The sequence below is a fragment of the Calidris pugnax genome, unplaced genomic scaffold, assembly GCF_001431845.1.
Source record: "Calidris pugnax isolate Ruff unplaced genomic scaffold, ASM143184v1 scaffold9, whole genome shotgun sequence".
Classification (NCBI taxonomy): Eukaryota; Metazoa; Chordata; class Aves; order Charadriiformes; family Scolopacidae; genus Calidris; species Calidris pugnax.
Genome location: NW_015090778.1, coordinates 2473640 through 2491700, shown reverse-complemented (window position 1 = coordinate 2491700; position 18061 = coordinate 2473640). Strand labels below are relative to the sequence as shown.

General features: G+C 40.0%; 1 protein-coding gene across 1 annotated transcript in view; it reads left to right on the top strand.

Moving 5' to 3' along the window:
- Positions 1–16898, top strand: part of ANKFN1 (ankyrin-repeat and fibronectin type III domain containing 1) — a 73894-nt gene extending 56996 nt beyond the window's left edge. Inside the window, exons 17-19 of the mRNA XM_014949358.1 lie at positions 2568–2734; positions 6064–6283; positions 8388–16898. Coding sequence (XP_014804844.1) covers positions 2568–2734; positions 6064–6283; positions 8388–9190 — 1190 coding nt within the window. The 3' untranslated portion in view covers positions 9191–16898. The remainder of the gene's footprint in view (positions 1–2567; positions 2735–6063; positions 6284–8387) is intronic.
- The last annotated feature ends 1163 nt before the right edge of the window (positions 16899–18061 follow it).

The following is an 18061-nucleotide window of genomic DNA, read 5'->3' as shown; positions in this document are numbered from 1 at the left end:
CAAAACCGATGGAGTCAGTCCACAAGGAGCTACTGCAGAATAGGTCTCTGGTGGCAACTGTGTCCTCAGGAACATCTCTCTCAGGTGTTGATGTGACACCGTTGCCAACTCCATCCTGTTTCCCAGAGCATTGCTGAGTGCTGTCAGAGCCACTGATGTAGGAGAAGAAGCGAGCATCATCGCTCGTTTAGAGACTAACCCAGCCTAAACTGTGACAAGATGTTAATGGAGGGTCTCACCAAGCCTGTGATTCTGCAGTCACAGCAGATCCAGGACCTACAGTCATCCAGCAGCACAGGCTTCATCTGGGTCAGGCAGGAATATACAATTGTGTTTAAGCCACGTCAGCCAGAGCACACGAAGTGGTGCCTGGGACAGCTTTGGGGTTTTACGCTGGTTGTGGGAGGACAGCTGACAGCTGAGCTGCCATAAAATTCTGAGTGGTACGGACAGACAATGCACGAGCTGCTGTTGTCTGCCAAGGAAAAGCCACCCCTTCAAAAGAAAACTGACATAATTGAACTAGAAGAGTTAATTCGGTGCTTTGGCTCACACGGCCATGGCTGTAGTGCCCTAAAGCCAGACTTACTGCCTTCTTGACAAGCAGCCCTGAAGTCTACAGCTAAACTCTGTGTATTGAGCATATCATTTCTCCATGAGATGTGGCTGCTGCATCCACTGTGCAAATTAATGCACAAAGCGTGTTCATCTCTGATGAAATTAATCTCCGCACTAGAGGTTTTGCAGACTATTTAACTCTCATTATGCAGTACACAGGCCAGGGGCAGGAGTCATTCTTACTTGTGTGATACAGTTTGCATCGGGCTGAGAAAGGAAGAACAGGTACTGCATGGGATGAGATGGTGCAGACAAACATGCACCAGAGCTCTCTCCCAAATGGCAGTCGGGGTGCAGACCTCTCTGTTCAGCAGCGTTGCTGCAGTGGGAAAGCAGTTCCTGGAGAGCACAGTATGGAAAGCTGAATTTTACTTTTGAGTATTTTTGTAAGCAAGCAATCATCTGGCCAAAGGCAGATGACATTTCTATATGACTTATTATATATGTATCCCCGATGTTCTATAAAGTGACTGTGATTCACATCTCAAATATTAGAAGCTTCCATTCCCCATTAGCTGGTGGCTACCAACTATATAATTGCATAACCACAAAAGACTATGTTGAAGTAACATTTGTTAAAGTAACATTAAAGGGTCTGACTTAAAACCACAAAGGCTAGAAACTTCAGCACTGAAGCTGAAACCGCGGCTGTAATTCACTCAAGAGTCCACCACATATGGCATATATACTGTAAGACCACACACTATTCAGGCTAGATCCCTGCAATATCTAGGCATCATTGGGGAACCAGAAGGTAGAATTCTTTCTTTCACTCTTTTTTTTGTGGGATTTTTATGTTCAGATTAGGCCTTTATTGTTATGCTAATGATGGTTTTGTGACTGCATTTCTTAGTTTGATAAATTCTTCTCAATTATTGTTATCATGTTGTTTGCAAGGGATAAGTAGACGCGTGACACTGTTTTTATTTCTCTTTTAATATTTATGATAAGAAGAATAGATGCAATTTACACTTGAAACACCCTGAAAAATACCATGTCACAACCCAGAAAAGCAGCAGTATTGAGCCAACTGGCATTTGCTGCCATAGCACCATCCCGCTGCATGCTCCCACTTATGGAAGCACCAACGAACGGGGAAGTATTTCTGAAAAGTTGATCTCCCTCAGCAAGCACCGGGTTGCACAGCAGCTCACAGAAACCACTGGCAAGTTCTGCCTCAGCAGTTGCAGGTTCTGGTAGAACACAGCTGTAAGAGGCCAGGGAATGACCGCTGTGGAGCTCCATGCACTGTAGCTGCTCTCTCTGTCACCCAGTTACCTCTTTTAGAGGTAGCTCAGAGAGCTCTGTGCTGCTCCGAAGGCAAATCACACAAAGCGAGAGGTCATTCCCGAATTCCTGTGTTACTCTTCTGCCTGAGAGTTCAGAGGATGATGTGTGATAACACCTAAAAGAGTTTCAATTGTTCCACTCAAACTGCGATATCACTTAAATGCTTTTACTGCTGAGTCATTTACATTTAAGTTCCTGGTTCCAGCTAGCCTGGCCCATGAGAAAGTTATCATCCTCCAAAATGATACTTTCTTTCTGAAACACTCAATTAAAAAAAAATAAAAGATGAGTTCCATTTTCCAGTCATGTCACTACTTTCTTGATAAAAGGAATGATGAGCTATAAAAGCCTCAGAAGCAGCCTTTCTGATTAAAGCCATCAAGGGCAAAATAGCCTCTGGAGTTGCATACTAAGGACCTGATTATCTCTTCACTTAGATATAAATTAGAAATGACTCTTTTGAAATCGGTGAAGTTGCAGAGTAAATCCAGTGTAAATGAAAGGAGAATTAGAGGCTGTATTATTTATTTCTAGCTTATAGTAACCCATCCAGAGGGTCAGTAATTATATTTAATAAAATTTGTGTTCTGAAAGCTAAGGATTTCATATTTCATACCCAAAATATAACAGTGTTTCCTTTGCACTTGGTCTTTTCACAGTTCATTTTTGCTGTTACAAGGAAAAATTTATAAGCCTGTATTGCCGCCTTTCTGCTGTCATAGAGCTGGACTCTCTGAAAACCCAGCAATCCCTAAGGGAAGCAATTTCAGACAGTGAAGTCGCTGCAGCCAAACAAAGACACCAGCAAGTTATAGACTACATACAGGTAATAGTCTGTTTCTGACTATTCCAAGGAGATTTTAAGGTGGCTTTCTTAAAAATTGCATAGGGCTGTAATTTGAAATCTAAATGGAGAATTATTCACAGACATCATAAAAAGGGCAGTTGTATCAAAAGTGCAATTCTGTTTTTATGAAATTCAAACCCAGAACATGATTTCCTTAGTTGTTGCTTTTATACAAGGATTTTTATGGGTAAAATCAAATGACAGTTATACTAGACTGTTATAAAGAAACGTGTCAGTCTGCTCGTAAAACTCGCTCCCATCTAACGTGAGGTAAGCGAGGACCGTGCTTGGGGGTTCAGTTGTGTAAGAGTTTTTCTCTGCCTTTGTGAACTGAGGACATTTTTCACCATGATAAATTGCCAATTTAAAAAATCAAAATGAAAATTCAGACGAGGTTGTGAAGACGATCTTCATCAACAATATCACAGTGAAGAAAGCAGCTGTTTGAGATGGCAAGCTCACCCCAAAAGCATCTCTAAGTCTGTCCAGCACCACGCAGTGATACTGCTTCAGTCCCCCAATGCAGGAGGATCACAAATGTTGTCATATTTGTCTGATTTCCATACTCTCTGTCTCTCACACTGACTTTCCTGTACCATTCCCAGATCAGGACTTTACTTACTCAACCCAGGGATCTTCAAATGACACCCCTTTGTGCAGCCTAGCAAGGTCTGTCCTTTCGCAAACCATTTTGGCAATTGGTTATTTATAGATAAAACTCATGACCTTTGCAGAGTGCATCTATGGGCATGGCTGATCTGTCTTTCTACAAGTGAGCTGCAGATAAATTTATAGCTCTATATTCTTAATATTCAAATGACCTTCTGTTGGAGTAGGGGCCAAAAAAAATTTATCCCATTGATAATATGTTTGTACCTCAAACCAGGACACCCTCTGTAATTATGAACGAGATGATAGAATTTCTGTTCCTCTCTGCTCTGAATTCAGATCCCCTTTGCCTTGTCCTCCTTGGAGCTTTTGGCAACCTGCAGGGGGGCAGAGAGCAATGTTCCATTGTGCTTTCACTGCTCAATCATCTCCTTCTGCCTCATTCTCATCTTCCCATTCTCACACTCAGAAAATCTAGCTTTTTTTCCCAGCGTGCAGGAGAATTTGGAACATTTGTATCCTTCACATCACAAATAAGTATATGTATATTAATATGACTGCACTGTATAGACAGGTCTGTGTTCCTCTTCGCCAAAGTCTTTGAGTCACATATATATGCTGGGAAAATAGGGGAGAACATTTTAAACTTCAGTGTTTTGTGCTGAATTATCGTGACAGTGTATTAGCCTTGTCAGGTTTCCTCTCAAATGAAAACCAGCTGTATTCCACCTATTGGCAAAAATATCTCAGCCCACCACATACCGCAATCTTCAGTGGTGACCACAAAACCGCAAGAGCATTTGTGTGATCCAAGATCTAAGACAGTGTTGAAGTCACTACACAAACCAAACATTGTAAAGAGCAAGGGAGTCTATATAAATGCAGTTCTGAAAAGAAGTCAGAGGGCAACTGAAAAGTAAAAAAAAATTAAATTAAATTAAATTAAAAATTCAGCAGATAAGGTACTTGGAGTCTTTATTAGAATGCTACACAGCCAGAAAAGAAATCTACAGACACTGAAGCTAAAACTGAAGTTAAGCTGTAATTTATATAGCGTAATGCTTCTTATGTTCCTAAAGTGTAAAAGAACCACAGTTCATTAAAATGACTGGTCCATTATCCCAGGAGACACAGCAGAATGGCATCAGGGAAAAAACCATCAGAATTTGCATTTTGTTAAACTGCAGGCACTATGACTTTTGTTTGGGGTGGATGGAGGATCACGGAAAGGAAATATAAAATTTCCAAAATCAAATAGGTGAGACATTTGCTAACTGGCATTCTCTTCATGGAGCTACACTGAAGTCTTGAAATGATGTAGGATTATGAATTAATCTCTGAACCATTTGCTATTCTTATCAGTGTATATTCTTAGCTCAAATTAACTCAGTGGCAAGGCTTGCACTGACATCACTGGAGTCGGGATTTCACCTTTACAGAAAAACGGCCATACTGGGTCAAAACAAAGATCCATCTATCCAGCTATCCTGTCTCCAGCACAGCTCATCAAGAACTGCCCCAGCTAATCTGGCATCTACAGTATCCTTTGGCAATAAATTTCACACTTTGAATGTGCATTTTGTGAAGAAGCATCTCCAGCTACGAGTTCGTTCTGGAGAAGCCGTCTTACAATATATCAGTCTGCAGTCTCCTCCTCACTGATCCCTCTGTTACTTCTCTATTTGATAATACCCACAGCACAAAGTACTGCTCCCTTTTGCCTGTCCATTTACAGACCCAGGGCTCTCATTCTGCATCCTTGCAGAATGTAGCTTGTGTCACTGCAAAGCAGTTTCCCTTAAACACTGCAATATTAATATGAAGGGTCACTTTTTTAAATGCAGAATCTTCTGTAGGAAGTTCTAGAAGGCACGATATGATACTCACAGCTACTGTCATTTGCTGGTTGCAGGAATATTTGCTCCGTCATCAAAGATCTTGAATTGCTTGAAGATGTTAAAAGTGTTCCATTATCAAAAGATTCTGAAGAGCCGCATTAAACAGCATCTTTCCTCTCTGCATAAGTACTTAAAGCTATATCCTGCTATTGATTTAGGCACTTGTCTCTTATTGCCATCAACAAGCACGTATTAGAACTGTCTTAGTGTAGATTTATGCTATTAAAAGGCACGTAGACCAAAACTATGATAAGGAAGAAAACCTGCAGTTTGGCTCGTAGCTCTGCTTCAACCCTCCCTATACATATATTTTTCTATGTGTATGTAGATTCTTCTATTCTCAAAAACTAGGTTTGAGCTGAGCACTCTGCTTTTGAACAGAATCCTGGGTTTGCAAGGATGCTCAGGAAGTCTTGTGTTCATGCCAGTACAGAATGAAAACAACTTGAAGCATGCTACAAAATTGACCAAATTTTTTACTCCATCAAAAGACAATTTTCATTTTCTTTCCATGTGAGAGTTTAGGTATGGATTCACCCCTCCTAACTACAGGTTCTTAATTGAGGTACCTAATTTGAGAGTCTGGTGATTCTAAGCAGCCTCTGCAGTGGTGGAAGAGAACAAGCACCAAACCAAAAGCAGTTCAGACCACCTAGATCTGAAGTGTCCTGTCAGGAGATCCTGCTTCTCTCTGGTGGCAGTGACTACACACCTGCTTGGGCACTTGAAGAAAGTACACACTTAGGTAAAATTAACAGGCAGCCTTAACTGTAGCTTTTCACTGTTTTTTTTTCTCTAAAGCAAATTGATGAGATCTGGAGGGAAATGAGATGGATCACAGAAGCACTGCAGTATGCAAGATACAAGCAGCCAGCAGCTGGCCTACCCATAATGAAGGTTGTGGATCTTTCAGAAGAACACCCTCAAAAGAAAATCAGTTCAACCTCTTCACATCTAGATTGTCTTCCTTCACCTCCCCCTTCACCTGAGGCGAGGCTCCAGAGGAGAAAAGCTGTGAGTGGTAAGAGAATTTTTCTTTGTTCATCAAGTGAAATCTTTGAGCTCACTTTTAATTATAACAGTTCTTGTATTTCATTTTTTTTAAAGAGGAATTTTTTTCCCATATTTTAACATCTTTTTACTAATCATTTGCCACTCAATATCCTGAGATCCTTCTACAATATTTACAATCATTTTTTGTTTTCAGCTACTCGGAATAGTTGCTCATCAGCAGCCAACTTTGTCACCTCACTATTCCAGATCCTTTAATGAACATGTTGAAAGGGACAAGTGCTATCACTGCCTTATCCATGACGTCCAGAATTAGTAAAATCCATCCACAGTGAGAGCTGACTACATCATTTGTTGTCTGCACCAACAATCTGCTACTGGTAGAGGGAGGGAGCTTTCTCTTAATCTCAATTACAACTTCATTTCTTAAGAACCTGTGGTAAAGAACCTTGTCAGAAACTCTTCAGAAACCTAAGGATGCCTGTGTATTAATTGTGCACACATTCAGAGTTTTATTAGACTGGTGAGACATGAGTTACCAAGCAAAAGCTATTGCCCCTTTCTCCTCACTCACTATAGACAGATTGATATCTATCTATCCTTCACCATTGTTTCTAATAATTTGTCCAGAATGTGAGTCAGACTTTTCCATAATCTCCATTTGTCACCTTCTCTAATATTACAGCCATTTTCTTTCCATGCTTTGACTGTTCCTCTGCTTTGGAGCAAGTCTTTCTTATGCTCCTCTTGCTTAGTTTCAGAGCACATTTTAGTGCCAATAGTCCAGTTTGATTTAATAGTTGTTTTCATATACTTCGGTGTTCTTAGTCTTTTAGACAATCACTTTGAAAAACAGAATTACACAAGTAAGTACCCACCTCATTGACCATTATTGCTTCTCTGAACAGCTGGAAAATTAAACTGATGAAAGAAATGGATCACAGCAAATAAAGATGAAGCAAATGAAACTCACATCTAATTTGCTAGCAGAATAAGGACTTTAGAGAAAAATCTAAACCATCATTCTGCTGAGCTGTCTTTAAGCAACGAGTAAATGAAACAGCAGAAACAAAAGCAACAGATGCTGCATTAAACAACTGCCATGACCATTTTGGTAATAATAATTTGTTTTTTTCAAATTGGCAGTTTTATACAGTTAAGAAAAAGGAATAAATCTACTCTGATTAGATTAGGTTAAAAGAAAAGAAACCCAAAGACAATGGTGCTTTGATTCACTCCATTACACAGTGCTGTTCTATCTCAGCATCTCTCCCTGAGCTAATTTTTTCCCTGTATTACAGGCCATGAATGCAGAATAATCCTTAGCTCTGGCACCATGTAACCCAGAGCATTATCTCGTCCTGCAGGAGCTTAATTACTATTGCTGTGCTATATGGTAACTTACCCTAGGTCAAAGTGAATAGTCAGCACTTTATAAAATCTACAGTTTTCCCTTGGACCTAATATAAACTATCCAGGGCAGAGGAGCATCAGTCCGTTCCACCACATATACCACTATGTATTATGTTATTGATCCTTCAGTACCCAAAAGACAGCAGTGGTTTCAGTCCCAGTGTGAGTTTTGATCAACAAATTCACTTTTCAATTAAGTGTATCTGCTTTGGATTTGAACGCACAGAATACACCTGATGGGCAAAAGGGCAGTTTTTGCCATGTCTTGCTTGAGGCCTCCTACGCACACGTACAGTTGCACCCTGCTCACAGTTACAGAGCTGTAAATCTGGAGTAATTCAACTGACATCTTTAATAAAAACAGAACGTGGATTAGAGTTACTCTCTCTCCAAAATCTCCATCTCTATAAAATTTGGTGAAAACAGGAGGAAAGAAAACTGATCCTTTCAGAACTTAATCCCAATTTGAAGTAAAATTCTTCCTTGCACTTAGTTTAATACATGAATCCTTTTTGGTTTTCCTAATTCTACCACCTCCTCTCTGACACATCTGTAAATCTTCCCTTACTACTGTCTTTGCTGTCACCTAAGCCCACGGACAACTCCACAGAGGAAACATACAATTTCAGAAAAAAAAAACATAAATGACAGTTAAACAATTTCTCTCCTGTCCTTGTCTTCTTAATCAGTTCTCTTTGCAGATTCCCAGCCCTGCTCAGATGAAGAAGGCTGCTCCGAAGTATTCCTTCCAACTGACAGTGACTATGACTCCAGTGATGCATTAAGCCCCAGAGAATTAGACCTGATTTATTCCTCTTCACATGACATATCGCAGCAGGCGGGCAGTGGCCTGGGTGGCAGTGCACCTGACGTGCTCCAAGTCCACGACATGAAGCCTTGCCTAACACTGAAAGAAGGTGATGCCTTGAAAGAGTGTGGTGCCTTTGATACTGATGCTGAATATTGCACAGAGTATATGAACAATCTAACAATGTCAGGACTTACATCCAAAAGCATAGACAAGTCCTCTAGCTCCAAGCAGCCATTGAGCTTTTTAGGGAAGAAAAAGCTAGGGAAACATCAACATTACAACTACTTCAGCCGGCATCATCGTTGGCTGCGTGTGCACAGCGAGACACAGTCTGGGTCTCTGTCTGAAGGTGTGTATACTCAGCATCTCATGACATCTTCAGATTTGTCTCAAGAACCTACCTCCAGTGAGCAGTTAAACATTCCCATTGATGGGTCTCGGAGCACTTTCTTACCTCATACATCCAGCCTTCCAGAAGATGGGAAAGGCACGTCTGAGGAATCGAAGCAGAACGTCCATAGGATACACGTGGAGCCTTATAAAACAACATTTCTGGGTGAAGAGGGCAAGTCTAGGGCAATGAGCACAGAGCCTGTAGAACACAAGGATGTGCATAACGCTATGCAACAGATAATGGGTCCGGATGACCAGTCGGGTTCTGCCGTCTCAGAAGTCTTCAGCAGCACACTTTAACCCCAGACTTCTGCACTGCTTCCTGCTGCTCCTCAGTGAGACAGGAGGCATTATGCATACAGGGCCATACCTTCAAAACCACTTGTAAAAATCCAGCTCCTGAAAAGGCAACTCGTGCCACTCAAAACAATCCTAATCTTTTGACTTCATCCGCAGATTTCTCGTCTTTCAGGGGTATCTGTCATGATGCAAGCATTATTATTGGCATCTGCAGTTTTGCAGGTAGAGTCGTAACAGTCACCATATAACAGAACTATCTGTGGCTGCAAATCTAATAATCAGGTTTTGCAGTTCTCTTGATTTCCATGTATCTTGCAGCATGCAAAATTTTAAGCATGAGTTGTTCTGCCTGCAGGTTAGCAGAAACTGTAACATCCTTGGTGTCGTCTCGTTAGGACTGTGTCCTATACTTCTATTAGCCTGTTTTCCACCATTTCCTATAAATTTTCCTACTTCCCAGCCTTCTTGAATGGATTTAGGTTGCACAGAACTGAAGTGCTAACTGGTCTAGTAACACAGTTAACCCAGAGTTTCTAGCCACTTACAGAGAAATGAAAATTCTTTCAATGTCTAGAAAATGCAGTCAGCACCATCTCCGACTGCTGTCAGAGCCTGACATAATGATCACAATGTGTTTTTTTCAGGAGCTTAGATTTCAAATTATATAAGTAGTGAGTTATTTTAAAAGCTTAAGAGGTACCTTTGAGGTCAAGAGGAGGTAGAATGAGGCCAAGTTCTGAAGGAATAATATGCAGGGTCTAAGTGAGACTGAAGCAAAGCCTGGTCTTTTCTTCTGCCCACCACCCAAGAGCGCATTTCTTTATGTTGGAGGCACTCTCATACCCCCATTGGAAAGAAACGCCCCTGTTTTTGTCCCTGAATATTCCCTGTAAACGTCAGGGGTATTCGATCACCATGTCTGAAATGGGGATATTCTGGCAATTCAGATTAGGGAAACTTGGGGTGCAATTTGAATCTAAGATTTTTTTATTTGGGCCACCAGTAAATAAGAGCAGGAGGTGGTGTTGTAGCATGTTGTATTTGTCTAAAGGAAGATCACAGTAAGTCATGATTTTGTCCTTTGCAACCAGAATAAGACTTATAGTACTACAGAAGATCATCTCAAAAATGAAATCTGTATTAATGAAAACTGTAACATTTGAGTCACTAAGAAATGAACTAATGTGGAGAGAAACCCCAGCTGTTGCACAAGCTTTAATTTTTCTTAAACAGTTCTTGAAGTTTAATTTTACGGGCCACATTCCTGCTGGTTAAATTCCCTCACTCCATGTTTGTGCAGCCTTCTACCTTTCAATTTTTCAGCCTCCAGGTGGATACATTCTAAGGCCTCCAATAAAGAGATTTGAGTTAAATAGTTGAGTTTACAAGTCCTTGAGGTAAAGGTAAGGATTTGGGCCCATGATCTGTGGTCCTTATTAAAATAGCACTTCCATAACCCCAGTGCTATTAAAATCCCTGTGAACTCAATCCATAAATTCAAAAATAAATGTTATTCACTATTTTATGCTTGGTCAGTATGTGGAAGCCAAGAAGAGTCTTTGCAGTGATATAAGGGCAAAAACTTTGTATAAGGGATTTACATTTGTAACTACTCTTTTTGGGAGAGGGAAGTTAACTTTTTGCACCAAAAATATTCATTCATTACCTGATCCAAAGCTCAGTGAGGATGGAAAGACTTCCATTCACTTCCCCAGGCTTTGAACGCGACCAGCACTGGAAATTCCTGTGGGTGAGAAGATGCGGGGGGGAGCAGAAGGGCCAGTGCCAATTTGCAGCGAGAAGGACATACATTGTGTGGAACTGCATGGGGAAAACCTGACTCACACCCCACAGCACCAAACAGGGATGTTTTACTGTCACCGAAGGCAGCAGCAGCTTGTTACATTAGATTATGTTCATTAGCAGAAGGCTTTTCACCAGGGAGAGCCAGAACAATGTTCGTGCTCATATTCAGAAGTCAAAATTATTTACATTGTTGTCTAGTACAGAGCACCTAACCCAGGCTCCCTTAATCTGTTTAGCCTCGAAGCAAAACTGCCGTAAAAATGTCTATTAAAGAATAAAAATAACAATATGCTGAGGCCATATGTTTTTGCAGGAAGTGACGAGATAAAACAAGATGTTCCTAAATGAAACCCACCTTGCTTTGCTTTGGCTCTTCAGGAACAGTGAGGGCAAGAACTAGCAAAATCTACAGCAGAAGGACAGGTACACACTGCTGGGGAGGTACTGATGGAAACATCTCTTCTACTGCTGCTGGGCTTTTCCAGAAGTAGTCATGTATCTAATAAAAAGCTGGATTCTTTACTGGTAGAAAGGGTTGACTTCATCATAATCTTCAGTGCTAGGGTGGAATTTGACTCTTGGGAGTGTGCAAGCGCCAGCCACAACCTACCCCATCTTGATTTTAACCTCATTATATGGAAATAGTGTTTACGTGACAGCCAGTGGGGCATGCTTCCTTCATCCTGTGACCTCTAGATTGAGGTTCTTCCACATACTTCATATAGGTGAAATAGTAATTGATAGTTCTGACTTTAAATACTTCTGGTTATAAAGCAATGAATTAACTTTTGGTAGAAATATGTGTTCTTTGTTCAAAATCGCTATCTCTACCTATTCAGTGGGTAACTGAGTAAAGCAGCTCCTTAAAAGAATGGCAATGAAGACCCAGAGATAAATAAATAGTAGAAAGTGGTGCCTTTCAAATATTTCTGTGGTTCATTTACATTTCATAAGTAACCATCGCAATTCAGAAGAATAATGAAAAATACAGCACTGTTATCCCCACTCCATAAAGGCACGAGTGACTCTTCCGAGTAATGCTTAGGGGAAAGGCTTCTAGTCAGGAATCTAATTAAAATTAGGAACTCAGACCTTTAATTACTAGGGGGCCTTTCTGCAGGTTGAGCTAAGAGTGCCCCTCCAAGGATTCTTGAGCAGAAACGGGAAATGCTGTGGCTCAGAGCCCACAGCAGAGGAGAATTTCATTAGGCAGCAGACAGATCTTTCAAATGACTCTATACTCTCTTCCATCAGCTGAAGCTCAGCTCTAAAATGGGTCCCTGGGCTTTGCAAACTTCTGGGTAGCTCCTCTCTTACTCATAGGTCTTGCCACAGAATTTCTGTCCTCCATTTTCCAGGCAGTGTATTTTCACCTGAGCTGAACCCAGTCCCTCCCTATTTCCAGGCATGACTTGGACTGGCCACAAAAGAATATAGTGCTTTAATATTATGACTCCACGGAAACAAAAACAAACAACAAACCATGGACCATATCTCCCATGGTCTGAAACTTTTTTCTCTCTGCTGGTAGGAAGCAAGATGTAGGTAAACTGCAAGGTTTACACTCAAAATTCCTTGCATCCACAAGAAGGCAGTCTGCCCGTGGACAGTTTGCCTCAAGGAACCTGTGGCTCAAGCATTTCCTTCCCAGGCCTGTATTATTTTTGTCTTTGCCTTTAGATTTTAATTAACAATTGGATTTTCTATACAGCAAGAGGAAACACAGAGAAATCCATAAATTAGTATTTTTAATATAGACATTGAAGGGGGAGGGGGAAGATGTAATATTTTATCCTGAACATTTATGTTTAGAGTGTTTTGGAAAGAGATGGTGCATCTTTAAATTCTCTATAGTATAAAGAAATGCATTAAGTTGCTGGTCAACTCTTTTAAGGTGTTTAAATGCATGGCTCATGACTGTTATGTAAAACTTCAATACAGCCTTACAAACAACAAGGGTATATTGTATTTGAAAAAATGGTATATGGCTTGGAAACTTGCTCTGAATTTCTCTGAGGTGTTGAACTTTGCCATCAGCAAAAAGTATTTTTAGTAAAGAGACCTTGAATTTTCAGACAACAGAGATTTCATCAGGTGGGGTCTCTGATTTTTCCATTACAGAAAAATATTAAATAGTTAGAATACTTTATTTGTAAGTATAATTTATCTTTTGATTCCATGAAGTAGAATTCATAAGGCTCAATCATGCCCAGAAGTGAAAGGCAGAGCTGTTGGCCAAGAATATTTTTTGCAAACCCAAGGGCAGTGCTCCCTAAGGCGGGCTGAGCCATCGGCCCTCTCTTCTGCTACCCGAGCGTTGGCAAAGCCACCCGGGGAGGTTTGCTTGATTTGACTGGGCTTTGGGGCAGCCCCAAGGATTGCTGAAAGCAGCACAGACCCCACCAGCTCAGAGATCATCTCTCCTCCCTGCTGGTGTTTACGAGCCCATACCCAGTTCACGGTCTTTGTTCGGGACTTTTGGGGCGAAGTAATAACCAGGATAGAACACCTTCCTCGGCCTTTCCGTACCACAGCACCTTGGGCAAGATTCAGCCTTTAAAGCAGTCATCCTACAACAGGGTAATGTGTTACTGAGCTTGTCTGTCACTAGGCTACAGAAAACCTCCTATTTTGCTGGTCAAATAATAAGAATAGATATTTTTTTTCTGTTTATTATTATTTTCTTTCTTGGAAAAGCTGTGTCAAATTGATCTAACATTAGAGCAAGTGATTGGTGTAGCACTAATCTACCTTATTACTGTGAATGGTAGTAACTTATTAAGCAGACTTTAAGCTAAACGCACAGACTTTTCATGTTTTACTTTACAGAAAGGTCAGTTTGGGCCCAGTCCTGCTGTCCTTGGACCTCGTTCCAGGGTTTTTTGCACCAGTGTAAATCAGGAGTGGCTCCACTGACGCCGAGTCAGGTACCAGGGTGTACAAATCAGTGAACCTCCACTGGCTCCCCCGGCCGGCTCAGAACCAGCCAAGGATCTGGATCAGTGGAATCAGCAGGGAAACAACACATTTATGCTGGTGTAAAAAATGATACACGTACAGAAGACAAAAGGTTTTTTATCTCCCAGAATATTCCTCTAGAGGTCACAGGGACCACTGTCGGAGCCCGTCATGCTGCTGTGTTACTGGTTGTACTGGGGGCGAACGCATAGTGCACAATATATTGCTATATTTTATAATAGGGACCAAATTTCTTCCCCATATTATGCAAATATGGGGAATAAATGCAGTGGGAGTTCCAGTTATTTCCCTGATAAAAATGAAGACTGTTTAGGGTTATTGGGGACTTGGGGGAGGGGAAGAGGGGTTGTTTGTTTTTTTCCCCTCAGAGAAAAAGTAATTTAAGTGAAATGTGCAAGGCGGTGTTTAATTGCTTCCTGCCTTGTTTGTACATAGCAATTTGGCTGTTTATTGGTTGTCTTTGTTCAGATTTTTATTGTAACTTGTTGCTATATATGCAACCAAGTGTATGTTAAAGTTTAAACTTTGCTACATAATAATGCACAATTTTATGTGCTTTAAAACTTTGTAAATATATAGATGAACAATGTATGCTGTGCTAACTGTGATCTTGGGACTTGACACAACAATATTTTCATGCATATGTACCTGCAAATGGTTTGAAAATAGCAAAATATATATTGAGGATGGCCACGAGCCAAGAGTAAATGAGTGCCGTATGACTCATGCTTCTTTAATAATTCCTGAAAGAGGCATGTATAGTACATAAAATAGATAATAAAAATAATTTTCAAGACTACAAATATTTTTTATAACTTCAGATATTAAATACTATTTTAGAAAAAAAGATTGGTTGGTAAAAGAAATCTTAGGTTTATTCAAGTGAATCATTGTCATAAAAATGTTCTTAACATAGATTTTTTTGTTTGATCTAATATCATAGAAACCTAGCTCTTTTAAGATGTAGAAGACTTGAAGTGCTCTTGCATTCTTACAGCTCCTGTGATCTTCTGAAATTATGTGCTTCAAGTCTTCTCCCTCATTAACAAAAAAATGCTAGTGTATACGTTCACGTCATCCTAAATACCATGTGTTACTTGTGGATAATCTTTAAACTGTTTTTTGAAATACGTTCTATCTGACCATCATCAGGTACTCACGTATGTGAGCTTTACAATCCACGGAAATCTGAATGTAATTTGTGTTTTTCTCTGAATTCTTTTGCTTTTATTGGGAAGTGACTTTTTCTAAGGCCAAGCTTTCAAATATGGTCTCCAAATTTTTATTTTGGTTTACGTATTCAGAAACCTAAATGAAATAGGCATGGCTTCCAGAGTTTGTGGGTAAAAATAACTTCCCATCAAAGTCAACAGAAACTGAAATTCAATTTATATAAATGTAAATGCTGTAATACAGAAGCGATATCCGGGTAGTCAGATTTGAAGTGGCATCTTTCTAATCTGTGTGTTACAACAACCGCAGACGTTGCTGGCATAGGAGCATCTTTGCATCAAAGGGAAGAGCATAAAAGCCTCGGGGGCTGGCAGAGCCCTCTCCCCCACGCCTGGGGGTGTCGCACGGGCGCTTTCCGCTGTGCAGTTACAGTGACAGCCCCACAGATCTGCTCCACGTTCCTGGTGTGAATCCCTGCTCAAGCCCTGTTGCAAACACTCCGTGGATAATCTGCTCATAGTCCAGAAACACCCCGGCTACTACCTACAGAGGGAATTACCTTATAAAAGTGAAACACACTCTTCTGTTGCAATTCCTTGGTTTTTCACATATTTTTGTACACAGAAAAGCAAAGCATGGCAACATTTCTAACAGTATAAAATTGGGTTACTGTATTTAAGCAAGAGAAGAACAACTCCATTTTGAATGCTGCAGTGAAACTGGAAGGATTCTGCTTTGGGTCACTGTTTACCTTGTTTCAAAGATGGACAGGTTACTAAATGTATTTAACCATCACACTGTCTGAGCCTCTCAACGTTTCACGTACTCTTCCCCCTTTGGTACAGATAATGCCATCACTGGAATAACTGACATGCCCAAGGTCACACAGACAGCTTGTGACAGAGCAGGGACATAATTTTCTGGCTACAGATCCTTACACCACCATCAATTATCCATAGCTTGTGCACAAGTACATGTGGTAATGTAAATGTTGACAAATGTCTGTATTTCAGCCCTGACAGGCCAGCTCATGGCAAGCTTCAGAATAACAGCATCTTACTGGAGTATCTGTGGGTATGTTCACACATGGAAAGTATTTTAACCAAAACACAGCCAAAGAGGAGTTAAGCAGCAGAGCAAAATAGTTCTTAAAATGTAAGATAAAACGTGACTGTTAGTCACTTCTTCTTCCCTGATTTTTAATTTCAAACCATTAAGATTGTTAGCAAATTTACTAAGAAAAAAAACCCAAACAAAACAACAAACAAATGCAAGTAATCAGTCAGGTACAGTAACCTAAGAAATTAACTAGAACCACCACAAGACAAAGAAGGATTTTTGTGTGCATGTACTTAAATTACGTTGGTGCATTTCTGCATGTACCATGCAATTTTTAGGGCCTTGTTGTTCGTATGTTTTGCTTGCCCCGAGCTGAGATTTCTTCTTTATTTAAGAAGACATGTAGGTGAACTTACAGACCTTTATAACAAGTCTGCCATGGTTTCTTCAAGGACAGTGCTGTTTTATAACTGCCTCTGTGTTCTATGCTCTTTTACTGAAATGCTTTTAAATCAACTGGAAAGAAGTTAACAAACTCTTATAGGCATGTTTTTGACTTGTTCGTCTGACAGCAAAAGATAACCATTTCCCTGGTCCATTCAAATGTATTAACTTATATAAACTGTCATCTCTCTGAGCAAACTATTAACTTATTTTTTAATTCTGTCCTAAATAAAGGCTTTGGGTTTCATTTGGGTTTTTTGTTTGTTTTGCAAACACACAAAAAATCTTTATTAATAAGCTTCACTGCTTTCTTCCCCAGATGGCTCTTTTCAAATCAAATAAACATATGTTCATTTAGGAAACGGTTATTAAAATGTTTCTATTTTCTTAAGAGTTTTTAATTAATAAATATTAAATAGTCCTAATTAACGAGTAGGACTTCTGGCTCCTTACCTGTGTGAATAACAGGTCTCATTATTTTGATTTTCTAGCTCATTTTTATTACAGTAAACACGCAGGAAAACAAAACCAGGTAGAATCCTCTGCTCTGCTGCTCACAAACAAAAAATGGTAAACCGAGAAGCAATTTTTGAACTTACTAGTGTCAATTTAAAGACAAAACAGCCTTTTATACCAGTAAGTATAAGTGCTTTGTTTTGGAAATATCAAAATACAATCACTGAATTTGGTGATGTGGTCATTTTTTGACTGAATCAATGTGATATCTTCAAGATTAATTATTTTAAAATTTCAACCAGATTTGATTGTTCAGTGGAAAAAAAGGCAATGCCAAAATGTTTTGTCCAGCACTGTTTGTAATCACTTTCTGAAAACCCTGAAGGAAAACACTTCAAGTGTGGATGCCTTCATTAAGTGGTGATAAATAAATCTGAAATAGATGACTGGGTTGAAACACCCTTCTGTAAGAAATGCTGACATCTGCCACTGCTGTTGATTTTACTGGTACTTGTGACTGCTCCTCACTTCTGAAAATCCGATGTTTTATTGAAACACTTAATATTTAGTCACACATGTACAAGAATGTTGCGCCAGTTACCCTCACTTGTGATCATTTCTGAACCACAACAGACTTTTCCACCTGTATGGGGGTTCTTCACAAGAACCTGCACAGCCTTTGCCTTTTCCCATATTGCTTTTTTAAATGTCTGAAAAAGGAAAATGTTGCTTTTTGGTTTTGCTTAACTTCTTTTTTTCCTGAAATGGTCACAGAAAGGAGAAAAATCAAACTTAGGCTTGAATAGTTTAATGCCAGATTCTCATGGCTACAGATGCTTTGAACCCAGAAGAAGAAGGATTTTTTCAAGCTTTCTTCTGGGGCACACTTGCTCCTTCCCCCTTCTGTGCCTTGTGGCTTCGTTCTGATCCCCTGCTCTCTCGTGGCTCCATCCT